General features: G+C 49.1%; 3 protein-coding genes across 3 annotated transcripts; all 3 read left to right on the forward strand.

Moving 5' to 3' along the window:
• Positions 1-1,822: 1,822 nt before the first annotated feature.
• Positions 1,823-6,593, forward strand: LOC121342822 (keratin, type II cytoskeletal 5-like). The gene is made up of 9 exons (XM_041417524.1): positions 1,823-2,449; positions 3,074-3,288; positions 3,486-3,546; positions 3,851-3,946; positions 4,081-4,245; positions 5,142-5,267; positions 5,514-5,734; positions 6,121-6,155; positions 6,253-6,593. The coding sequence occupies exons 1-9, from the start codon at positions 1,823-1,825 to the stop codon at positions 6,591-6,593; spliced, it is 1,887 nt and encodes a 628-aa protein (XP_041273458.1).
• A 4,405-nt stretch (positions 6,594-10,998) lies between these two features.
• LOC121343178 (keratin, type II cytoskeletal 5-like) lies at positions 10,999-15,252 on the forward strand. Its single transcript, XM_041418134.1, has 11 exons — positions 10,999-11,248; positions 11,366-11,586; positions 12,361-12,575; positions 12,692-12,752; positions 12,906-13,001; positions 13,168-13,332; positions 13,441-13,566; positions 13,768-13,988; positions 14,345-14,437; positions 15,066-15,138; positions 15,217-15,252. The coding sequence occupies exons 1-11, from the start codon at positions 10,999-11,001 to the stop codon at positions 15,250-15,252; spliced, it is 1,557 nt and encodes a 518-aa protein (XP_041274068.1).
• Positions 15,253-17,106: 1,854 nt separating this feature from the next.
• On the forward strand, positions 17,107-20,760 carry LOC121343320 (keratin, type II cytoskeletal 6B-like). The gene is made up of 9 exons (XM_041418332.1): positions 17,107-17,619; positions 18,574-18,788; positions 18,905-18,965; positions 19,119-19,214; positions 19,335-19,499; positions 19,603-19,728; positions 19,846-20,066; positions 20,344-20,378; positions 20,486-20,760. Exons 1-9 carry the CDS (start codon positions 17,107-17,109, stop codon positions 20,758-20,760), a joined length of 1,707 nt encoding a protein of 568 aa, XP_041274266.1.
• Positions 20,761-20,977: the final 217 nt, after the last annotated feature.

Raw genomic sequence — 20,977 nt, forward strand, 5'->3', positions numbered from 1 at the left:
ATTCTGTGATTCCATCATTTTTATTAGTCTTATCTACCCCTCCTAATCCACCTCCTCGAGTCCTCCCAGACCCACACAGATCCTGGAGGTGGGATAAACACAGGGAATGCCATGTTTTCCAGTGGAAATGCCAGTTTAGCTACACGTCCAGGTCCCAAGGCACTTTTGGAAATGGGTGTCTGGGCGATATTTTTAGAGGTATTTAAACATCTGATGATACCAGAAGTTGCTGGTGTGGATTTTCCAGAAGTTCTTAATTAACATGTGTCCTGTGAGAATTCCGAGACCTGCACCAGATGGCTGCCAGCACAGTTAGGTGCCTCCAGAGGTGTGGGTTTGGACTTCAATATGGCCTAGGTGGCTTTAAAATGTTGAAAAGTAGTAAAGAACTCTACTTTTTTCTATTAAAAAAAAAGAAAATAAGACTAATTGCTTGATAAGCAGGGCAAAAGGGTGGATCTGTGATGGATTTTTGGATTAACTGACTTACAGAGTCAGCCTGAATCATTCCACGATCCTGTGAAGGGTGGTGCATGCCCAATCCCTGGAAATGTCCAAGGCCAGGTTGGACAGGGACTTGGAGCCACCTGGGATAGTGGAAGGTGTCCCTGCCCATGACAGGCAGAGGAATGAGGTGGGCTTTAAGGTCCTTTTCAACCCAAACCATTCTGGAATTCTGTGATGGATCACAGTCTGAATCCATCCTCAGTCAGGGATTGGAAATGGAGGATTCCGACAAACTCCCGCCTTTCTAAAATCTACATCTGCCAGAGATATATTTGCATATAAACACCTAAAGAAGTGAAACAGTTGAAAAGAATGGTGATGCCTCCAAGCCCTGTGCTCTCCGGATTTTCACATCTCTATAAATGAGTTGAGCTCTATTAATTGCATTTAAATTGTTCCAGGGCATATGATGTGGGCAGCAAGGTTTGGGATCCCTCCTCCCACTGCTCTCCCGGGGCTGTCCCTCCATCTTCCTGCACGTCCCACCACAGCAACCGGTGCCTGGTGTCTCCTCATGGTCCTGAAGCTTTTAGAAAATCCCACACAGGTTTCCCGGATAGGTGTTTCCTCACCAGTGCTGAGATTATCTTGGCATGAAGACAGTGGGACATGCTTTAGTCCAACAATAAATGAATTTCCAGTGCCAACACCGGCGTCTCGTCACCGGTGAGGTTTTATTTATCAAAAAGCTGCAGAGCCTCATCAAAATGCAATTTGCTGAGCCCTGGCTGTAGATTGAGAAATTCAATTCTCCAAGCCAAAGGCAATTTTCCAAGTAAAAAGAAGGCTTAGGGTGTAACTTAGGTGTGTTTTGGGAATTGTGAAAGCCAGGCTACAACTTGGCATGAGCCGCAGTGCCTGCCTGCAATGGGGCTTTGGAGTGAGAGATTTAAAGATAAACACAAGCAGGGAAACAACCCCAGCGGATGAAAGGTGGAAAAAAAATGCCTGGTGTATCCCAGGGAGGCTCTTGCAGCTCCAAAAGGTGTAGCATTCCTTAGTCATGGAGTGCTGGAAGCCCCAGTAGGATCTTTTTTGCCTTTTCTCCTGCATTAGAGGGTGTGTTTCTGGGTAGGGTCAATGTTTGGCAAATTGGAGATGGAAATCTTTAGCCACGCCACGCTGATGAAGACAGGACCTGTCTCCTCCTTCACGCCCATGCAGACCCAGCCCACCTCCAAAAACACATAAAAGGGAGAGTCCGCTGCCCTCCAGCCAGAGGGACTGACTTCCCTTCTTCCACCCACCTCCTCACCCACAACCCCGTCGAGTTCTTCAGCTTCTCCATTCTTGGCTCTTTTGAGGATAACCAGCCATGTCTCGCCAGTCTGTCTGCAGGAGCTTCGGAGGGGGGAGCAGAAGGGGCTTTAGCTCCTGCTCTGCAATCGGTGGTGGCTTTGGAGGCGGCAGCCGGAGCAGGAGCAGCTACAGCTCGTACTCTGTGTCCAGGGGATTCGGAGGTGGAGGACGGTGCGGGGGCTTCGGCAGCCGGAGCCTCCACAACATGGGGGGCAGCGCCAGGATGTCCATGGGCGGGTGCTACGGTGGCGGGTACGGCAGCAGGATGGGTGGCTTTGGCGGGAGCTACGGGGGTCTCGGCAGTTTTGGGGGCGGAATGGGTGGAGGAGGAGGAGGAATGTGCGGCTTTGGAGGAATGGGTGGAGGTGGAATGGGGGGTGGAGGAGGAATGGGTGGCTTTGGTGGAGGGATGGGTAGCTTTGGTGGTGGGATGGGTGGTGGAGGAATGGGTGGCTTTGGTGGCCCAGGCTTTGGCATGGGTGGCCCTGGGAGAGGTGGCCCTGGGATCCAGCCAGTGCAGATTGACACGACCCTCCTGCGTCCGGTCCATGTTGAGATTGATCCCCAGATCCAGCAAGTTAAAAACCAGGAGAAGGAGCAGATCAAGACCCTGAACAACCAGTTTGCCTCCTTCATCGACAAGGTGAGAGGGTGGGATTGTGCCTGATTAAGGCCAAAATTAGGAGGAACTTTCCAGTTGCGCAGAAATGTCCTTTTGGAGCTAAATCTCAGCAGGCAGAGAAGCTTGAGCAGAGCCTTTTCATTAAGGAAAGAGATGGGAATCTCTCCTCCACACAAGATCAAAGCAATGTCTCCAGGGCTTTCATCTGTCCTGTTGCACCAAGCTCTACTCTGAGGTTACGCTCTCAAGCAGGTTCAACACCTTCAACCTCCGCAGGTTTCGGGCACAGATTCTCCCTCCTCCACCACTCTCTACCCAAACAACCTCCCATTTAAGTATTAATTTATATATTTTTCTCTTTCAAATCTCCAGGTTTTTAAATCTAGACTGGAGATCAGATTTCCACACTACCTGTGATGGGGACAGACTTGGAGTAAGGGCAATGTGTAAAAACTCCTTTGAGTAGAAAAATATTAGAAATTTTCTTATTTTCCCAATTTTGCAGCTCAGACACCAAGAGAAAGTTTAAAAAAACAGAGTTAATTTGTTCTCTGATCACCATGAAAATCTTTGTGAGTGATGCAAGAGATGTTTTGGTAGGAGCTGTTCCTGTCTGATGGTGGGTCCTCCGTGTCTTGGCTGTAGGTCCGATTCCTGGAGCAGCAGAACAAGGTGCTCTCCACCAAGTGGGAGCTGCTCCAGCAGCAAGGGCCATCAGGGCCGAGGAAGAACCTGGATGTGATCTTTGAGAATTACATCCAGAACCTTCGGAGGCAGCTGGAATCAATCCTGGCACAGCGGGGCCAGCTGGAATCGGAGCTGCAGAACATGCAGCAGTACGTCGAGGATTACAAAACCAAGTGAGTGCAGAGCCAGGAGCAGCTCAAGCAGCCTTTTGGTCACTTTAATTTTCCCCAACTGTTTTTTATGGTGATAGTGGAGATAGCTTTTCAGCCTAAATATTTTAATTTAGTGTTTTCCCCCCCTTTTAGTTTGTTTCTAATGGCCTCTAGGCAGGAAAGTCCAGGAATATAATTTGCACTTTTCCTTTCCATAGGTATGAGGAAGAGATCAACCGGCGCACGACAGCTGAGAACGAGTTCGTGGTGCTGAAGAAGGTGAGTCACAGGCACCACAAAATAATCCCTCAATATTTCGCTTTACCTGTGCTTGAATGGGAATTGTGGAGTTTTTAAGATGTCCCAGCTGATATCTGGAATCCCTTCTATTCAATTTGCATAATTGTATGACACCATAACATTATTTCTTTTTAATTATTTACATCTATGGTTACTGAATTGTATATAAACATAATGATGTCCCAGTGAATAACATCAAAACCTCAGCACAGATGGCAATTCCCACAAGCCTGAAGGATTCCCAAGCGGAAAAAATTTATTTTCTGTGGGATCTTTCCTTTAGGATGTGGACAGTGCCTACATGACCAAAGTTGAGCTGGAAGCCAAGGTGGGAGCTCTGACAGATGAAATCAACTTCCTGAGGTGCATCTATGAGGAGGTAGGAGCTCTCTCTTCTCCAGGGGGGCTGATATTTTCATCAGGTGTATGGTGGCCAAGGACACTGAGGTTGGACGGGGTGTCTGGGTGGATTTAGGCTTGAGATGATGCCTCTGACTCATGTCTTGGTTGCAGGAGCTGTCTCAGATGCAGACAATCAGCCGGGACCTGTCCGTGGTGGTGTCCATGGACAACAACCGGCACCTGGACCTGGACAGCATCATCGAGGAGGTTCGGCGCCAGTACGAGCAGATTGCCCAGAGCAGCCGGGCTGAGGCTGAGGCCTGGTACCAGAGCCAGGTGAGTCAGGGAGCAGTCGAGACTCCTGGGTGTGGCTGGGTGATTTACAATAATTTATGTCTGGGTGAGACATCTTTTCAAGCTAACGGGGCTGGATCTTGTGGTGCAAGGAAGGTCCAGAGGGATTGAACTGCTTTTGAGGGATCTGACTCACTGTTCCCAATGCTTCCCAAACTCACCAAGGTGTGTGGCACAAACTGATGCCTTGGGAGGCTGCCTAGAACAGAGGCCAGACAGTATGAAAGGAATAAAGTAGGTATTTATTAAAAAGACCTTCAAATGATACACCTTGGGCAGTACAAGAGCCTGGCCAAGGCTACCAAGATGGACAACAGGTCACGAGTTTTCACACTTTTATAGGTTTTGGTCCATTTACATATTGAGGTTAATTGTCCAATTACAGCTTCAGGTTATGAAGTTCCATCCTTCCAGACTGTGCTCCTCAGTTCGGTGTTGTTTATACTTTTTGGGCTTGAAGCTTGGTTTTTGGCCTCGAAAAAGATTGTTTTGTCTTACTAAACTGTGAGGAGAACTTGCTAACACTTTATATGAAGTTCAGAGTTGTATACTATTGCACTACAGAATCTGGATAATATGAATGCTTAAACTTAAGGCATCAAAACCACCTGATAAAAATGGCCCAAAATGCATCTTAATGAGAAAATTCCAGTCCAAGTGGCTTTTCAGAAGCCAAGAGATGCATTTTAGCGTTGCTAAAATCCATTTCAAAGCTCAAACTCCATGGCTGAGTCCCAGAGCCACCTTGACCATTGAGCTGGGCATCCATTGGCAGTGCAGTGGGTCCTCATAGTGTCACCTGAGCCTTGAAACTGGGGACAGATCTAGAGGCACCAGGAATGTGTCACTGATGGGTCGTTCTGTCTTGGTGCCATCAGTACGAGCAGCTCCAGAGCACAGCCGGCCGGCACGGGGACAACCTCCGCAACACCAAGATTGAGATCCAGGAGCTGACCAGGAACATTCAGAGGCTGCGGGCTGAGATTGAGAACGTGAAGAAGCAGGTAGGGATTGGTTGATGTCTTGGGGATGAGATCGAGGCCATGAAGAAAGGAAGGGGTTGGTTGGTGTCTTGGGGGAAGATGGCAGCAGGTTGCATCACAAAAGACCATGAGTGGGGCAGAAACCTTCCGTCATCCCAAGTTCACTTCATGCAGATGTTTATTTGCCTCCTGATTTCTCCTCTTGGGGTCCTGAGGTCTGATCATTATGGACAAAATGAGGTCTGAGAAAGCTCTTGTGCTCCCCAGAACCAGCAGCTTCAGGCAGCCATTGCTGAGGCTGAGGAGAGGGGAGAGATGGCTCTCAAAGACGCCAGGGTGAAGCTGGAAGAGCTGGAGAGTGCCCTGCAGAAGGACAAGGAGGAGCTGGCTCGCCTGCTGAAGGAGTACCAGGAGCTGCTGAACATCAAGATCGCACTGGACGTTGAGATTGCCATGTACAGGAAGCTGCTGGAAGGAGAGGAGAACAGGTAAACAACAGAGCTCTCATTGGGTGCTGTGATCTACACCTGGCATATTCACTGAAATCCCAAACCAATTCTTTGGGCTAACGGGTGGATGTTGTGATTGATACTTTGTGGGATATTCTGGGAGTCAGGACACATAACTGGCTCCCTAGAGGTGACAGAGCTGCTGCCCCTTCTCTGTCACTGGTGAGTTTTTAATGAACCTCAAATCTGGAGAAAGCTCATTGTAAAGAGGACTTGCCAATCCCTTCCTCCTCCAATATTTTAGTGATTCCAAAGCGGTTTAGGAGGGTGAACCAGGAAAAAATGATTTGACAGTTGAAACACAGTTTAAAGTTCTTACAACCTCTGTTTTATTGGGTAATTAAAATATCCAATTTCCTTCACAGGCTGTGCAACGATGGCATGGCCAACGTCAATGTCTGTAAGTATCTGCCCCGGGTCCTTCAGAAAAAGAATCAGACTGTTTTTTCAGAGACAGAGCCTGGGGAACGGGAACATAACTTGTGCTTCTCTTCCAGCTGTGGTGGGCAGGACGACTGTCTCTGGAGGCAGAGGAGGCATGGGAGGCGGATTCGGAGGCAGCGGCATGGGAGGAGGATTCGGAGGCGGCAGCTGTGGAATGGGAGGAGGATTCGGAGGCGGCAGCAGCATGGGAGGAGGAATGGGAGGAGGCATCTGTGGAGGAGGCAGCAGCTTTGGAGTAGGCAGCATGGGTGGCAGCTGTGGGATGGGGGGAGGAATGTACGGTGGCGGCTTCTCCTCTGGAAGCGGAAGGATGTGCGGCTCTGGTGGGGGATCCTCCTCCGTGCGGAGATGCGTCACCACCACCTCGGTCAAATCTTCGGGAGTGAGATTCTGAGCCCCGAAGGTTGACAAGGAAAGAAGCACCTCCTCTCTCCTCCTGACAGCAGCCCAGCCTCCTGAAGCCCAGCTCTGGTGTCCTGCAATGGGATGAACTGTGTCCCTCCCACCCAGCTTGTCCCAGATCCTGGTCCCACCCGGTGGTTTGGTGGCGATGCTGTGGGTGTCCCGGCACCGGGAGCTGCCTGGCAGGAGGGGCTGCTCTGCCTTCCTTGCTGTGTTGTACATTTCTTTTGGCAAATGTGTATAAAACTCCTCTTTCCTCCTCTTTCCTCCTGTTCTGTGTCCCTGGGGTGCTTCTGTGTATGTCCATCCTGCTATTCCCTTTGCAGGCCTTTGGGGTCAGGGTGGGTGTGGTGCAAGTAGGACTCGTCCCTTGGGGAGGGGCCATCTCAAGTGGAGGCTAGAGGGAGGAGCTGGCCCAGGGTGGAGTTTCTGGGCAGCTTTGCTTACTTAGTAGCCCCTGGTGTGCTGCCAGAACAGCTTCCCCAGAGCTCCAGCTTTCATTCCACATATCTCGGCTCTCAGTGACACCTGGGACACCTCACACACACCTGGACTATTCCTAAGGAGAACAAAACTATCCTTCAGTGCCTGGCTTCCATGACACAGTGCAGATGTAGTGTCCCCACCTCCCCCCCTCCTCTGTGGGCTGCCCTCCTTCCTCGGGATGTTGCCATTCCCAATAAATTGCAGAGAATATTCATGATGTTGTTGTGTTGCTGCTTTGGGAGCTGCTCTGGGCAGGGTGGGAGAGGGGGTTGTTCTCCTGCCTGTCTCTGTCTTTTGAGGGAACAGATCAGTGGTGGGGATGGATCAGGGCAGGTGCCCCAGCTCAAGATGATGCTCTTGACTCTCACCTGGAGGCACAAACCTATATCTGGAAAGGTGGAGGTCTGGATCCTCCAGCTGAACAATGAGAAGTAAGATCCCAGGTGGGAGACCTGGAATCATTGAATAATGGAATGGTTTGGATTGGAAGGGACCATAAAGATCATCCAATTCCAACCCCCTGCCATGAACAGGGACACCTTCCACTACATGTGAGGTGTCACACCCCTTGGATCAACCAATGTAAATAAGTTGCTGCTTCTAAGGTTCCTTCGGAGTCATCTCCAGCTGCAGGAGACTTTGGTCTGTGTTAGGCGAAGGAGATGGCACCAGTGTTGCCCTGTGCAGTGGTGGGAGGGCAGGTGAATATGGATCAGGATGTTGGTGAAGCACCTGCCACTGGCTGCAGTCAGCCATCAACTCATCGGCCCCAGGATGAGCCATGATTACAGCCATGGGAACACGACGGGCTGGGAGGGTGATTCATCCCCATCCATGAGCTCAGTTACCATCCTCTCCCTGAGAAGCTGATTAGTTCCCCAACGGCTCATCCTTGCTCCAAGAGCAGGAGGGAGAGATTTGGAGGAACTCAAGGAGAGGGTTTGGGAGGGGAGTCCAAAGTGTTTGATCCATGGTTCCTCCTCCACCTGGAGAGATCAAAGAGGCAGAAAATGCTGTCACTGGTGGCTCAGGAGTCCCACAACAGCCTCTGGGAGTTGCTGATGTTCCTAGAGTGGGACAGGAAGCTGCAGACCGAGGGAGAGGTCCAGGAAAGGCAAGAGGGAATGACTACAGGCTTCTTGGAAGAGAGAATTATCCCACTGGAAGCTCAGCAGGAGGGTGCCAGGGTTGGGGAACGTGGCTGGGTTTAGCCCAACAAGAAGATGCTGAGAAGGCTCAGAAGCTGGTGTTGTGCCAGGAGCACTTTGAGGTTTGGCTTGGGGCAAGAGTCACTTGTTTTGGCGCTTAATTTTAAGAGTCTGTTTCTTCTCAGCTTTAAAATCCAGAACACAGCCTTGTAGTACCATATGAGGAGTTGTTGTAACACCTCCTCTGTGCAAGATCCATGACGGAAGCTCTTGGCTGGGTCAGATGTGAAGCCGGAGTGTGGCTTTGGTCTCCATCCATGTTTTCTGCCGAGTTCACATTTTCCCTGGTGTTGATCTTACCGTGTTCAACTCCTTGTGCAAGAGATCTGAAGGATCAGTTTGGTGTTGAGTCTCACCTGAAGGAGGCTGAAGTGACTCCAGGTTTGGAATAATCTGCACATCTTGTCTGAAGATGTCAGAGTGACTCAATCTGGGCGTCTTATCTGCAGGAGCTGAGCGTGGTCAGCACCCAGGCATCTGGCTGACTTTGCAGATCTTCCTCCTCATTTTGGAACCTCCTTGTGGGATATTCCAGTGAAGTCCTGGTGCCTTCATACCATGGGTTTGGCTGTTGGGAGGGAGGCCAGGAGAAGGGACAACCTGTTTTCTCCACCTAAACCCGAGCCATGCTGCAGCTGCCCCAGGCTGCTCGTCATGAGCAAGTGTGCTGGGCTGCAGGATGGTCTGGAGAGCTTAAATGTCCCTGTGGGAGATGACCATGGAGAAACCAGCCCATCTTGATTGCAGCTGCTTTTGGAAAGTAAGGTGGCCCCTCTGTGCTTTGGGGGTGCTGTCCATTCTCCAGCTGCAGGAACACACACCTTTGTAACCTCTGGCCAACCACTGGTTGCCCTCAAATCTGGATAACCTTATCCCTCAAGGGTGGGACAATCCTTGGCCAGCTCTTACCTGAGTCCCTTGAGAGGGGGATAACTCTTGACTACCCAGGAGCTAGGAGTGGGATAACTCTTGTTCAAGTGTTACTGAGCCCCCAGGAGTGGCATAACTCTTGTCCAACTGTTGAGTCTCCCAAGGGTGGGATAACCCTCAGCTAACCATTGACTCCCTCAAGGGGAATGTTCTCCCCTTTCTGTTCCATGCAGACCAGGGGGTTCAGTACCCCTGTCCCAGTGACAGTCAGGGACATTTCAGTTTTTGATGCCTCTTGTTACTTTCAAACCACATTTAGTTGCCTACATCTCTTTGGGGACTCTGAAAATTCCTTCTGAAGTTCTGTGTTCATATACAGGTCTTTTGAATGGCCTTAAATTCATGTTTCAAGGGCTACAATGTGCATTTTCTGTCATTTTTTTCATTACTTGTGCTGTTTTCTAGGAAAATGTGAACATTCATTTTATATTTAATTCATTGAATTATTCAGGTATTTAATTGATAATATCCAGGTAGATAAAACCTTTAGAATGCCTCTTAAATAGTATTTACAGACTTGGCTTCCTTTTAAACTAGAATCTACTTTTTTTGGAACACATTGATATTATTTGTATTTTCTGTAATTAATTAAATTTCATTTACATGTAACACAAAAAAAGGGATTTATTTCAGAGACATTCTCTAAAATACATTTCTAAACCACATTCCTAAACCACATTCCTTTCCCAATAAATTATTTGGAAGCAAAAGGTTATACTGTGCCTTGGGGGTTGTAACAGCTCCATTTCTCAGCAGGTTTTTCCATGTCAGTCATCTCATTTTTGGGAAAAAACAGGTTATTCAGAGGTTGTGGGATTCACCAGAGTAGCAGGAACCCCTTACCACTTCAAATTGCTCATCTGTCGCTCCTCTTCCATAGTGCTTGTCTGTCTGTCCCTGACATTGTCGCCAAAGGATTCCCAATGTGTCCCTTCATTCTTCCTCAAGTTGTCACTCCCTGTCACCCTCAGAACATTGAGGAGAGCGTGATGATTCCAGTCACATTCTTCCCTCTGCTTCAGCATCATCCAAAGCCCCAGCTGGTTGTCTCAGATTTGCGGAGTTGCAAGTGGAGGGAATTTAGTCTGCAGGCAGAAGACACTCCCATTGTAGTGGCACCACATGCTCCAAGGAGATGTTTTTCCTCTCTAGCAGGAGAATATGCTGAGTCTCCTCAAATTCTGGTGTCGTGAATTCCCATTCGGGATTGGGAAACATCTCCTGAAACACAAATGCAATTTAACATATAAAAAGGAGATTAAGGGTGTGTGTAAGGAATTGTGAAAGCCATATTATAGCTGGGATTTCATCAAAACTTTGTCTTTCTGTGGAGCTTTGATAGGGAGATGTCTATCAGGAATTATTGGGAACCACTAATGAGGGCTAGGTAGCCAATGAGGGGCTGCAGGAAAGGGGTTTATGAATAAAATTGATTTCCAAGATGTCATAAAGATACGAGAGTTCACTTAGTCATGGAGACGTGTCTCGATGCTCTCGTTTTATTCACCTCTAGATTACAGGGCGTGTTTCTGGGCAGCCCCAAATATGGCAAAGCTCATGGAGAATCTGTCAACATCCCCGTGCTGATGAAAATACTAAATTGCTTTCCACCTTCACGCCCAAGCTGTCCCAGCCCACCTCCAGCAGTGGATAAAAGGGAATGCCCGAAGCTGTTGGAATCAGAGAAGACTCTGCAGACTTCTTTCTGCCCTCATCAACTTCGTTGGTCTTTCTGCTCTTCTGGATTTTGATTCTGCTTGGAAAAAACCAGCCATGTCTCGTCAGTCTGTCTGCAGGAGCTTTGGAGTCGGGGGGAGAAAGGGATTCAGCTCCTGCTCTGCTGTTGGTGGTGGATTTGGAGGCGGTGGTGGCCGGAGCAAGATCAGTTACAGCTCGTACTCCTCATCCCGGGGAGGAAGCGGAGGAGGACACTGTGGGGGGTTCAGTAGCCGGAGCCTCCATAGCACGGGGGGCAGCAGAAGGATTGCCATGGGTGGATGTTATGGTGGTGGTGGCAGGATGGGTGGCTTTGGTGGAGGAATGAGCTGTGGAGGGATGGGTGGTGGTGGAATGGGTGGTGGAGGAATGGGAATGGGTGGCTTTGGTGGTGGAATGTGTGGTGGAATGGGTGGTGGAGCAGGAATGGGTGGCTTTGGTGGTGGAATGGGCAGTGGGGGAATGGGTGGAATGGGTGGCTTTGGTGGTCCAGGCTTCCCTGGAGGCATCCAGCCGGTGCAAGTTGACCCCAGCCTCCTGCGGCCAGTCCATGTTGAGATTGACCCCCAGATCCAGCAAGTCAAAACCCAGGAGAAGGAGCAGATCAAGACCCTGAACAACCAGTTCGCCTCCTTCATTGACAAGGTGAGAGTTTAGGACGGGGTTTTTTTGGAGGTGGAATGTCAAACAACTTCCTTGGGGTATGAACTGGGAATTTTTTCACCTGCCAACAGTTGCTGGAGTTGTCAGACCAATGCCTCAGCATCAAATTGTAATTAATCAGGTTTACTTAATAAGTAACACTGAACAATAGAGGAGGTTTTGTGCTAATGGAAGATTAAAGAGAACCGCAGAATATTCTTGGGATAGTCTAGCTAAGGCACTTCTTCAGCCTCATTTGAGTGATTCAGGGCAAAGTCATCATTTTAAATTTAATTGTCCTAAGAGTTCTTATTGCTGGGATTTGCTTTTTGATGAAACTTTCTTCTCAAAGCCTGATTCTAGAAACTGCAGAGCATTAAACACCTATCCAAAATGCTTGGATTATTTTGATTTCAAATAGAAGCCAAAGAAATAAAGATTCTCTCCCAAGAGAATGCATGGGCAGTTAGAGAATAAAAATTTCATCTTTCTTGACTTCAGTGCCGGAAACATGATGGCAAAGTCCAATCCTGATGCTATGGAAAATTGGGATGATGTTTTCTACTGGGAACATTGCTTTGTCCCCAGGGGAGAAGTTCAGAGTGACTCAAAACTTAATTGTCTAATAATAAATAAATTAAATAACGCTTCACATGCACTTCAGGAGCTTGAATGCCTGAATGAGACATAGATGGGGAATGACTCCCTGGGCTCCCAAATCTCCCAGGAGTGGGATGTCTCTCTGGTGAATATCTCACACACCCTTTGTGGCTGTAGGTCCGATTCCTGGAGCAGCAGAACAAGGTGCTCTCCACCAAGTGGGAGCTGCTCCAGCAGCAAGGGCCATCAGGGCCGAGGAAGAACCTGGATGTGATCTTTGAGAATTACATCCAGAACCTTCGGAGGCAGCTGGAATCAATCCTGGCACAGCGGGGCCAGCTGGAATCAGAGCTGCAGAACATGAGGCAGTACGTGGAGGAGTTCAAAACCAAGTGAGTGTGGGGACAGACAGGGAGGGAAAAGCTGGGAGAGTGGAGCTGATGCGGAGACCCCGCGGGTGGAATGACCAGGGGTCTCAGAGTGTCACCTTGTCCTGCCCCTGCCACAGGTACGAGGAGGAGATCAACCGTCGCACGGCTGCTGAGAATGAGTTTGTGGTGCTGAAGAAGGTGAGTCTGGAAGACATCAGCAGGGACAGGGTGAGGGGGGACAGGAGGTGAAGACATGGGAAGGACTTAGCTCCAAGATGGGCAGGTCCCAACAGAAAGAGCCATTGTGCGATGAAAGGAAGCCATGGTTCAATTCTGAGATCTTTTCTTTAGGATGTGGACTGTGCCTACATGACCAAAGTTGAGCTGGAAGCCAAGGTGGGAGCTCTGACAGATGAAATCAACTTCCTGAGGTGCATCTACGAGGAGGTAAGAGCTCTCTCCTTCTCTTGCTGAAGTTTTAATGGGGGTGTGGTGAACAAAGTCACTGAGGTTGGACTGGGTGTCTTTGGGTTTGATCTGGAGAGGTTGCCTGGAGCTACTGCTCTTCTCTCCCCTCAAGAGACGGTGCCTCTGACTCATGTCTTGGTTGCAGGAGCTGTCTCAGATGCAGACAATCAGCCGGGACCTGTCCGTGGTGGTGTCCATGGACAACAACCGGCACCTGGACCTGGACAGCATCATCGAGGAGGTTCGGCGCCAGTACGAGCAGATTGCCCAGAGCAGCCGGGCTGAGGCTGAGGCCTGGTACCAGAGCCGGGTGAGTTGGGAAGGACTTGAGGCTCCTGGGACAATCCCTGCTGTTTGAACCACCTGAGCTTTTGGTCAGTTGTGTTCCTGATGGGTGTGTTTTTCCCCATGTCTCCAGTACGAAGAGCTCCAGAACACTGCTGGAAAACACGGGGACAGCCTCCGCAACACCAAGATTGAGATCCAGGAGCTGACCAGGAACATTCAGAGGCTGCGGGCTGAGATTGAGAACGTGAAGAAGCAGGTACGGGACCATCAGGGCCTCCTTGAGTGTGTGCTGAATCAGGATGGGACTGGGTGGTGAGAGAGAGAGCAATAATGAAAATGCATGCTCTTTGGAGAAGATGGATTATGTCTATCTGTTTTCCCTCCAGTTTGTGCCCTGAGGATGCTCCAGTAGAGGGTGGGCAGAAGGGATCTCACACACTGGTTTTCTCTTCCTCAGAACCAGCAGCTTCAGTCAGCCATTGCTGAGGCTGAAGAGAGGGGGGAGATGGCCATCAAGGATGCCAGAAGGAAGCTGGAAGAGCTGGAGACTGCCCTGAACAAGGACAAGGAGGAGCTGGCTCGCCTGCTGAAGGAGTACCAGGAGTTGCTGAACACCAAAATTGCACTGGATGTTGAGATTGCCATGTACAGGAAGCTGCTGGAGGGGGAGGAGCACAGGTACTTAACTGGCATCTATTTGACTAAATACTTGACAGATGATAAGACGTGTGGGTAAAACCTTTGAATCCACACTAAAGACTGATTTTGTGTCATTCACTCTCTAATTCCCAAGTATATATTAATTATATTAAGCATAAACATACTTAAGTGGGTTTTCCATCTTAAAAGAATGTGAAGGCAAAGGTTGCTCATTTCTTTAAAGAATAATCAAAAAATTCTGAAAAAAAAATTGAGTTGGTTGCTAATTTTTTAAGGAATAATTGAAAAATGTAAACTTGTACAAGAAAGAGAAATTCTCTGCTGAAGAGCCATGTATTTCCCAGAGAAATAACTGGTCCCATTTTCCCTCACAGGCTGTGCAACGACAGCATGTCCAATGTCAATGTCTGTAAGTATCTGCCCTGGGGTCCTTCAGAAGTGGTAGAACTTGTTCTTTTGGGCAACAGGTGAGTAACCTCCTTGCTCCAAGAGCAGGAGGGAGAGATTTGGAGGAACTCAAGGAGAGGGTTTGGGAGGGGAGTCCAAAGTGTTTGATCCATGGTTCCTCCTCCACCTGGAGAGATCAAAGAGGCAGAAAATGCTGTCACTGGTGGTTCAGGAGTCCCACAACAGCCTCTGGGAGTTGCTGATGTTCCTAGAGTGGGACAGGAAGCTGCAGACCAAGGGAGAGGTCCAGGAAAGGCAGTGGGCTCTTGGAAAAGGGGCTTCTCCCCGCTTTGAAGGGTGCTGAAGCTGGAATTGTGGCTGGGTTTGGCCCAAATAAAGATGCTGAGTAGACAATGCCTGTGCGAAGCTGGTGTTGTGCCAGGAGCATTTTGAGGTTTGGCTTGGGGCAAGAGTCACTTGTTTTGGTGCTTAATCACCTGTTTCAGTGTATAATTTTAAGAGCCTGTTTCTTCTAAACTTTACAACAAACTTTACGTGGCGTTGTAGCGCTGCTGTGAAGAGTCATTGCAACACCTCCTCTGTGCTCTTGGTTGGGTCAGATGCGAAGCTGGAGCGCGGCTCGGTCTCCATCCATGTTTTCTGCCGAGTTCACATTTTCCCTGGTGTTGATGATTCTGCTGTGCACAGCTCCTTGCGCAAGACATCTGAGGGCATGGCTGGAGCCCAGCTGCCTGTCGAGTTTTACCTGGAGGAGACTCAGGTGACTCCAGGTTTGGAATAATCTGCACATCTTGTCTAAATACGTCAGAGTGACTCAATCTGGGCGTCTTATCTGCAGGAGCTGAGCGTGGTCAGCACCCAGGCATCTGGCTGACTTTGCAGATCCTCCTCGTTGTGGAACCTCCTTGTGGGATATTCCAGTGAAGTCCTGGTGCCTTCATACCATGGGTTTGGCTGTTGGGAGGGAGGCCAGGAGAAGGGACAACCTGTTTTCTCCACCTAAACCCGAGCCATGCTGCAGCTGCCCCAGGCTGCTCGTCATGAGCAAGTGTGCTGGGCTGCAGGATGGTCTGGAGAGCTTAAATGTCCCTGTGGGAGATGACCATGGAGAAACCAGCCCATCTTGATTGCAGCTGCTTTTGGAAAGTAAGGTGGCCCCTCTGTGCTTTGGGGGTGCTGTCCATTCTCCAGCTGCAGGAACACACACCTGGGTAACCTTTGGCCACCCATGACTTGTGTCCCTCAAGGATGGGATACCTCTTTGCCAACTGTTTAGTCCATTAATGGAGGGATAATCCTTGGCCAACTCTTGCATCCCTCAGTTGCTGAATAACTGTTGCCAACTGTTGAGTCCCTAAGGGTAGGATAATCTTGGCCAATATTTGAATCCCCGTGAAGGGTAATGTCCTCTTCTTCCTCCCATCCCACACAGTCTGTAGCTCCAGAAGCCTCATCCCAGTGACAATCAATAAAATTCATGTTTCTCATTCCTCCAGTGGCTTTTGGAAGTGTTTTGCTGGGCTGGCTTCCCAGAGTGTTTGCTGTGTCTATGGCCATCAGCTGATTCCTAGGGATGCTTTCAAACCACATTTACCTGACCAAATGTCTCCGGTGTGACCATGAAAACTCAACACATGCAACTGGGAAACTTAAAAATGGGATATTTTTTGATTGATGAAGTGCTTCAAGATATATATTTCCCTTGACTTTTATTCATGATTTTCAAGAAATAAGAATGAAGGAAATGTTGGTGTTTTTTACCAATAAAATCAATAAATGTAACAAAAATATTTATTTGATTAGTGAGGCTCAGAAGATACATCACAAGATGTCCTTCATGTGAGTGACCGAATCCACTGCTAGGGAGCTGGTACATGAAATTAAACATTATTGTCAGTCATCATTATAACATCTACTGCCTGGAGCGTCCTTTCCATCCTCTGTGGCTTGGCTTGACAATCCCTGTGGCCATTGGAAAAGCACAAGCAAAGAGTTGGACATCCTTGTTCTCTTGCTATGGTGCTCAGAATCCCAGGACCTGGTTGTCTCAGACTTTGTCGGACACATTTTGGAGGGAAAAATCCCACCTGATGCTCTTAGGAAGGAACTAAGCAGCTCCTTTCTGGTTAAAACAGAAATGCTGACCACTGTTAAGTGTTAATGATATGGCATTTTTCCACTTGGAAAGCCATCAAGAATTTTCTGCTTAACAAGGAGATGCGGTGTGTGCTTGGGGGAATTGTGAAAGCCTCATTCTATCTGGGTTTCACCAAAATCCTTGCCTGGTGTGGAATGTCAGCCAAAAATCTGGAATCAGACAACCTGTGGAGTCGTTAGGAGCAGGCAGGGAAGTGGGAGGAGGGAAGAACATGACAACATCACTGTAAAATATATTTTTCCAGATGACATAAAGATATGAGAGTCCACTTACTCACAGAGACCTGCCTCAGTGCTCCTGCGTTTCCCTCTGCATGGCGAAGCGGATTTCTGGGTGGAGTCACCAATTTGGCAAAAAATCTGTTAACCGCACCAAGCTGATGAAGACAGTAAATTTGTTTCCTCTTCACGCCCAAGTTGTCCCAGCCCACCTCCAGGAGCAGATAAAAGGGAATGCCTGGAGCTGTGGAGCCAGAGAAGACTCTGAGCACTTCTCTCTGCCCTCAGCACCAGCTCAGCTCTGTGGATCTCCTCATCTTCCCCAGTTTTGGCTCTTTGAGGAGAACCAGCCATGTCTCGTCAGTCTGTCTGCAGGAGCTTCGGAATTGGGAGCAAAAGGGGATTCAGCTCCTGCTCTGCTGTTGGTGGTGGCTTTGGAGGCGGTGGTGGCCGGAGCAGGATCAGCTACAGCTCGTTCTCCACATCCAGGGGGATTGGAGGTGGCAGTGGACGCTGTGGAGGATTCAGCAGCCGAAGCCTCCACAACCTGGGAGGCAGCACAAGGATTTCCATGGGCAGCTGTTATGGCAGTGGCTACGGATGTAGAATTGGTGGCTTTGGTGGAGGATTTCCAGGAGGATTTGGTGGCATTGGAGGAGGTGTCATTGGTGGAGGAATGGGCGGCTTTGGTGGCCCCATCAGAGGTGGCCCCGGGTTCCCTGGAGGCATCCAACCGGTGCAGGTGGACCCAACCCTCCTGCGGCCAGTCCACGTTGACATTGACCCTCAGATCCAGCAAGTGAAGTGCCAGGAGAAGGAGCAGATCAAGACTCTGAACAACCAGTTTGCCTCCTTCATTGACAAGGTGAGAGGTTGGAGCTGGATTTCCTTGGGAATGGGAAAACTGCAGAAATTCCTTGTGCTCTGGAGAAGGAAATATCATCCTTCTCAGCTCAGTGTTGGGCTGTGATTGTTTCCATTGGGTTCCATCTGGTTTCCTCATGAGGAAGTGTCAAAATTTAGCATCCACAGAGAAACTGAACAACTTTCTCCTGGTTTGGTGGATGGACACTGGTTTTCACTCCAGTGCAGACAGGTGAAAGAGATGGGGATTTACTCAGTGACCAAAGTCTGTCTTAAATCTGTCCTTTCTCTGGGATAATTTTTTCTCAAGGAACTTAAAATCTAGGAATGAAATTAAATAGATTCCCAACCATTTCTTCTTTCAGTTTAAGTGCAGATGAGCTCCCTTTAAATTATCCGAACTGGGAATGTTGGTTATAAGTGTGTCCATGTCTTTTAAATATATGATGTATATATGGAATAATTTTTGTGTCTGATAAGAGGAATGTTCTTGAACATAGAGACCAATAGGATTTCATTCACTGGTAGGTCAAAAAGGATCTGATGCTCCTGAAAACTAATGTAAAAAAATCCCAACTGGTATTGGAAATAATTTGAAAGATTGGAATGGAAGCATGTCAATAGCTACCTGCCACAAAAACAAAAAAAAAAACAAAAAAAAAAAAACCAAAAAAACCAAAAAACAAACAAAAAAAAAAAAACAAAAAAACCAAAAAACAACCAAACAAAAAAAAACAAAAACAAAAAAAAAAAAACCAACCCAGAGATATAGGAAGAGGAAAGAGGAATCTAAGGATAATGGGGAAAAAAAAGAGCAAAAAGGGAGGAAATTTCTCCTTGGAAGCAATGGGAAGGGTTTTGGGGAATGATTCCCATGGTCTTTCAAAGCTCCCAGGAGGTTTGAGCAGCAGGATGTCTCTCTGGTGAATGTCTTACACACCCTTTGTGGCTGTAGGTCCGATTCCTGGAGCAGCAGAACAAGGTGCTCTCCACCAAGTGGGAGCTGCTCCAGCAGCAAGGGCCATCAGGGCCGAGGAAGAACCTGGATGTGATCTTTGAGAATTACATCCAGAACCTTCGGAGGAGGCTGGAGTCTCTGCTGGGGCAGAGGAGCCAGCTGGAATCAGAGCTGCAGAACATGAGGCAGTACGTGGAGGAGTTCAAAACCAAGTGAGTGTGGGGACAGACAGGGAGGGAAAAGCTGGGAGAGTGGAGCTGATGCGGAGACCCCGCGGGTGGAATGACCAGGGGTCTCAGAGTGTCACCTTGTCCTGCCCCTGCCACAGGTACGAGGAGGAGATCAACCGTCGCACGGCTGCTGAGAATGAGTTTGTGGTGCTGAAGAAGGTGAGTCTGGAAGACATCAGCAGGGACAGGGTGAGGGGGGACAGGAGGTGAAGACATGGGAAGGACTTAGCTCCAAGATGGGCAGGTCCCAACAGAAAGAGCCATTGTGCGATGAAAGGAAGCCATGGTTCAATTCTGAGATCTTTTCTTTAGGATGTGGACTGTGCCTACATGACCAAAGTTGAGCTGGAAGCCAAGGTGGGAGCTCTGACAGATGAAATCAACTTCCTGAGGTGCATCTACGAGGAGGTAAGAGCTCTCTCCTGGGGGACTGGTGTTGCAATGAGGACGCCAAACATTGAGGTTGGACGGGGTGTCTGGGTGGATTTAGGCTTGAGATGATGCCTCTGACTCATGTCTTGGTTGCAGGAGCTGTCTCAGATGCAGACAATCAGCCGGGACCTGTCCGTGGTGGTGTCCATGGACAACAACCGGCACCTGGACCTGGACAGCATCATCGAGGAGGTTCGGCGCCAGTACGAGCAGATTGCCCAGAGCAGCCGGGCTGAGGCTGAGGCCTGGTACCAGAGCCGGGTAAGTTGAGCTCGAGACTCCTGGGACAGTCCCTGCTGTTTGAACCACCTGAGCTTTTGGTCAGTTGTGTTCCTGATGGGTGTGTTTGTCCCCATGTCTTCAGTACGAAGAGCTCCAGAGCACTGCCGGCCGGCACGGGGACAGCCTCCGCAACACCAAGATTGAGATCCAGGAGCTGTCCAGGAATGTCCAGAGGCTGCGGACAGAGATCGAGAATGTGAAGAAGCAGGTGGGAGTTGGCCAGTGTTTCATGGGTCCTTTCTGTTTTCCCTCCAGTTTGTGCCCTGAGGATGCTCTAGTAGAGGGTGGGCAGAAGGAATTAGGAAATTTACTTTCTTCTCCACAGAACCATCATCTGCAGTCAGCTATTGCTGAGGCTGAGGAGAGGGGGGAGATGGCCACCAAGGATGCCAGGAGGAAGCTGGAAGAGCTGGAATGTGCCCTGAGCAAGGACAAGGAGGAGCTGGCTCGCCTGCTGAAGGAGTACCAGGAGCTGCTGAACATCAAGATCGCACTGGACGTTGAGATTGCCATGTACAGGAAGCTGCTGGAGGGGGAGGAGAACAGGTGAGACCTTCCACCATGGGCTAGGCCAGGGTTCTGTTCCTCCTTGGGTGAGATGAATCTTTAATCATTCCTCACAAAACATGAACATTAAAATTTGACTACTTTCCTTTTTTCCTCCAAATTTTGAAGCCGAAACTGAAACATGGTCCCAACGGAGAATACTTCTCAGGGGGCTTGATTGATCTTATATGAAACACTGTATAAATGGAATATTTGGGAAAGAGTTTTGCTTCTGACTGTATATAGATTTACAACTGGTGTTCCTGTCCCTATACAGGCTCTGCTTAGAGAACCCCTCCAACGTGAATGTCTGTAAGTATCTCTACATTGTTTTCTCTGCTGAATTACCTTTATCCTTGGTTTTGTAAAGATTCCCAGGATGTTGCCTGGTGTTCAATGAGCCTCTCCCTCTCTTCCAGCTGTGGTGGGAAGAAGCACCGTGTGCGGAGGCAGATCTGGCAGCTTTGGAGCCAGCAATGGCCTGAGTGGAGGAGGAGTGTGCACGGTTGTTGGTGGGAACATCATTGGTGGCAGCTGTGGTGTGGGAGGAGGGATCCTCAGTGGAGGTTTCTCCTCTGGGAGTGGGAGGATGTGCAGCACTGCAGGCGGCAGCTTCATGGCCGGGGGGGGCTCCTCCTCCGTGCGGAGATGCGTCACCACCACGACAGTCAAATCCTCTGGGGTCAAATACTGAGCTCTCATGTTTGTCCTCCCAGGGAAAGCAGCACCTTCCTCTTCCTCCCACCAGCAGCGCAGCCCCTTCCATCCCCTTCGGTATTCAGGAGGAAAGAAACTGTTTCTAGGGGAAATCTCCCCAAAGTGAGATTGAAATCAAGACACATCCCTCTGGCCCAGCCTGGCTCTCACTGAGCCCCACTGGGGTGGAACATCTTCCTCGTGGGTCCCCAGCA

The sequence above is a fragment of the Onychostruthus taczanowskii genome, unplaced genomic scaffold (assembly GCF_017590055.1).
Source record: "Onychostruthus taczanowskii isolate IOZ18803 unplaced genomic scaffold, ASM1759005v1 scaffold107, whole genome shotgun sequence".
Taxonomy (NCBI): Eukaryota; Metazoa; Chordata; class Aves; order Passeriformes; family Passeridae; genus Onychostruthus; species Onychostruthus taczanowskii.

Bases quoted from the DNA above. Each gene is read 5' to 3' on its own strand.
- LOC121342822 (XM_041417524.1), top strand. From the start codon at position 1,823: ATGTCTCGCCAGTCTGTCTGCAGGAGCTTCGGAGGGGGGAGCAGAAGG. The intron at 4,246-5,141 runs GTGAGTCAGGGA...TGGTGCCATCAG, and splicing joins AGGCCTGGTACCAGAGCCAG to TACGAGCAGCTCCAGAGCAC. The intron at 5,735-6,120 runs GTAAACAACAGA...TTTCCTTCACAG, and splicing joins CTGGAAGGAGAGGAGAACAG to GCTGTGCAACGATGGCATGG.
- LOC121343178 (XM_041418134.1), top strand. From the start codon at position 10,999: ATGTCTCGTCAGTCTGTCTGCAGGAGCTTTGGAGTCGGGGGGAGAAAG. The intron at 12,576-12,691 runs GTGAGTGTGGGG...CCCCTGCCACAG, and splicing joins GTGGAGGAGTTCAAAACCAA to GTACGAGGAGGAGATCAACC. The intron at 14,438-15,065 runs GTGAGTAACCTC...TGCTGTGCACAG, and splicing joins CTTGTTCTTTTGGGCAACAG to CTCCTTGCGCAAGACATCTG.
- LOC121343320 (XM_041418332.1), top strand. From the start codon at position 17,107: ATGTCTCGTCAGTCTGTCTGCAGGAGCTTCGGAATTGGGAGCAAAAGG. The intron at 19,215-19,334 runs GTAAGAGCTCTC...TCTTGGTTGCAG, and splicing joins TGAGGTGCATCTACGAGGAG to GAGCTGTCTCAGATGCAGAC. The intron at 20,379-20,485 runs GTAAGTATCTCT...CCTCTCTTCCAG, and splicing joins CCCCTCCAACGTGAATGTCT to CTGTGGTGGGAAGAAGCACC.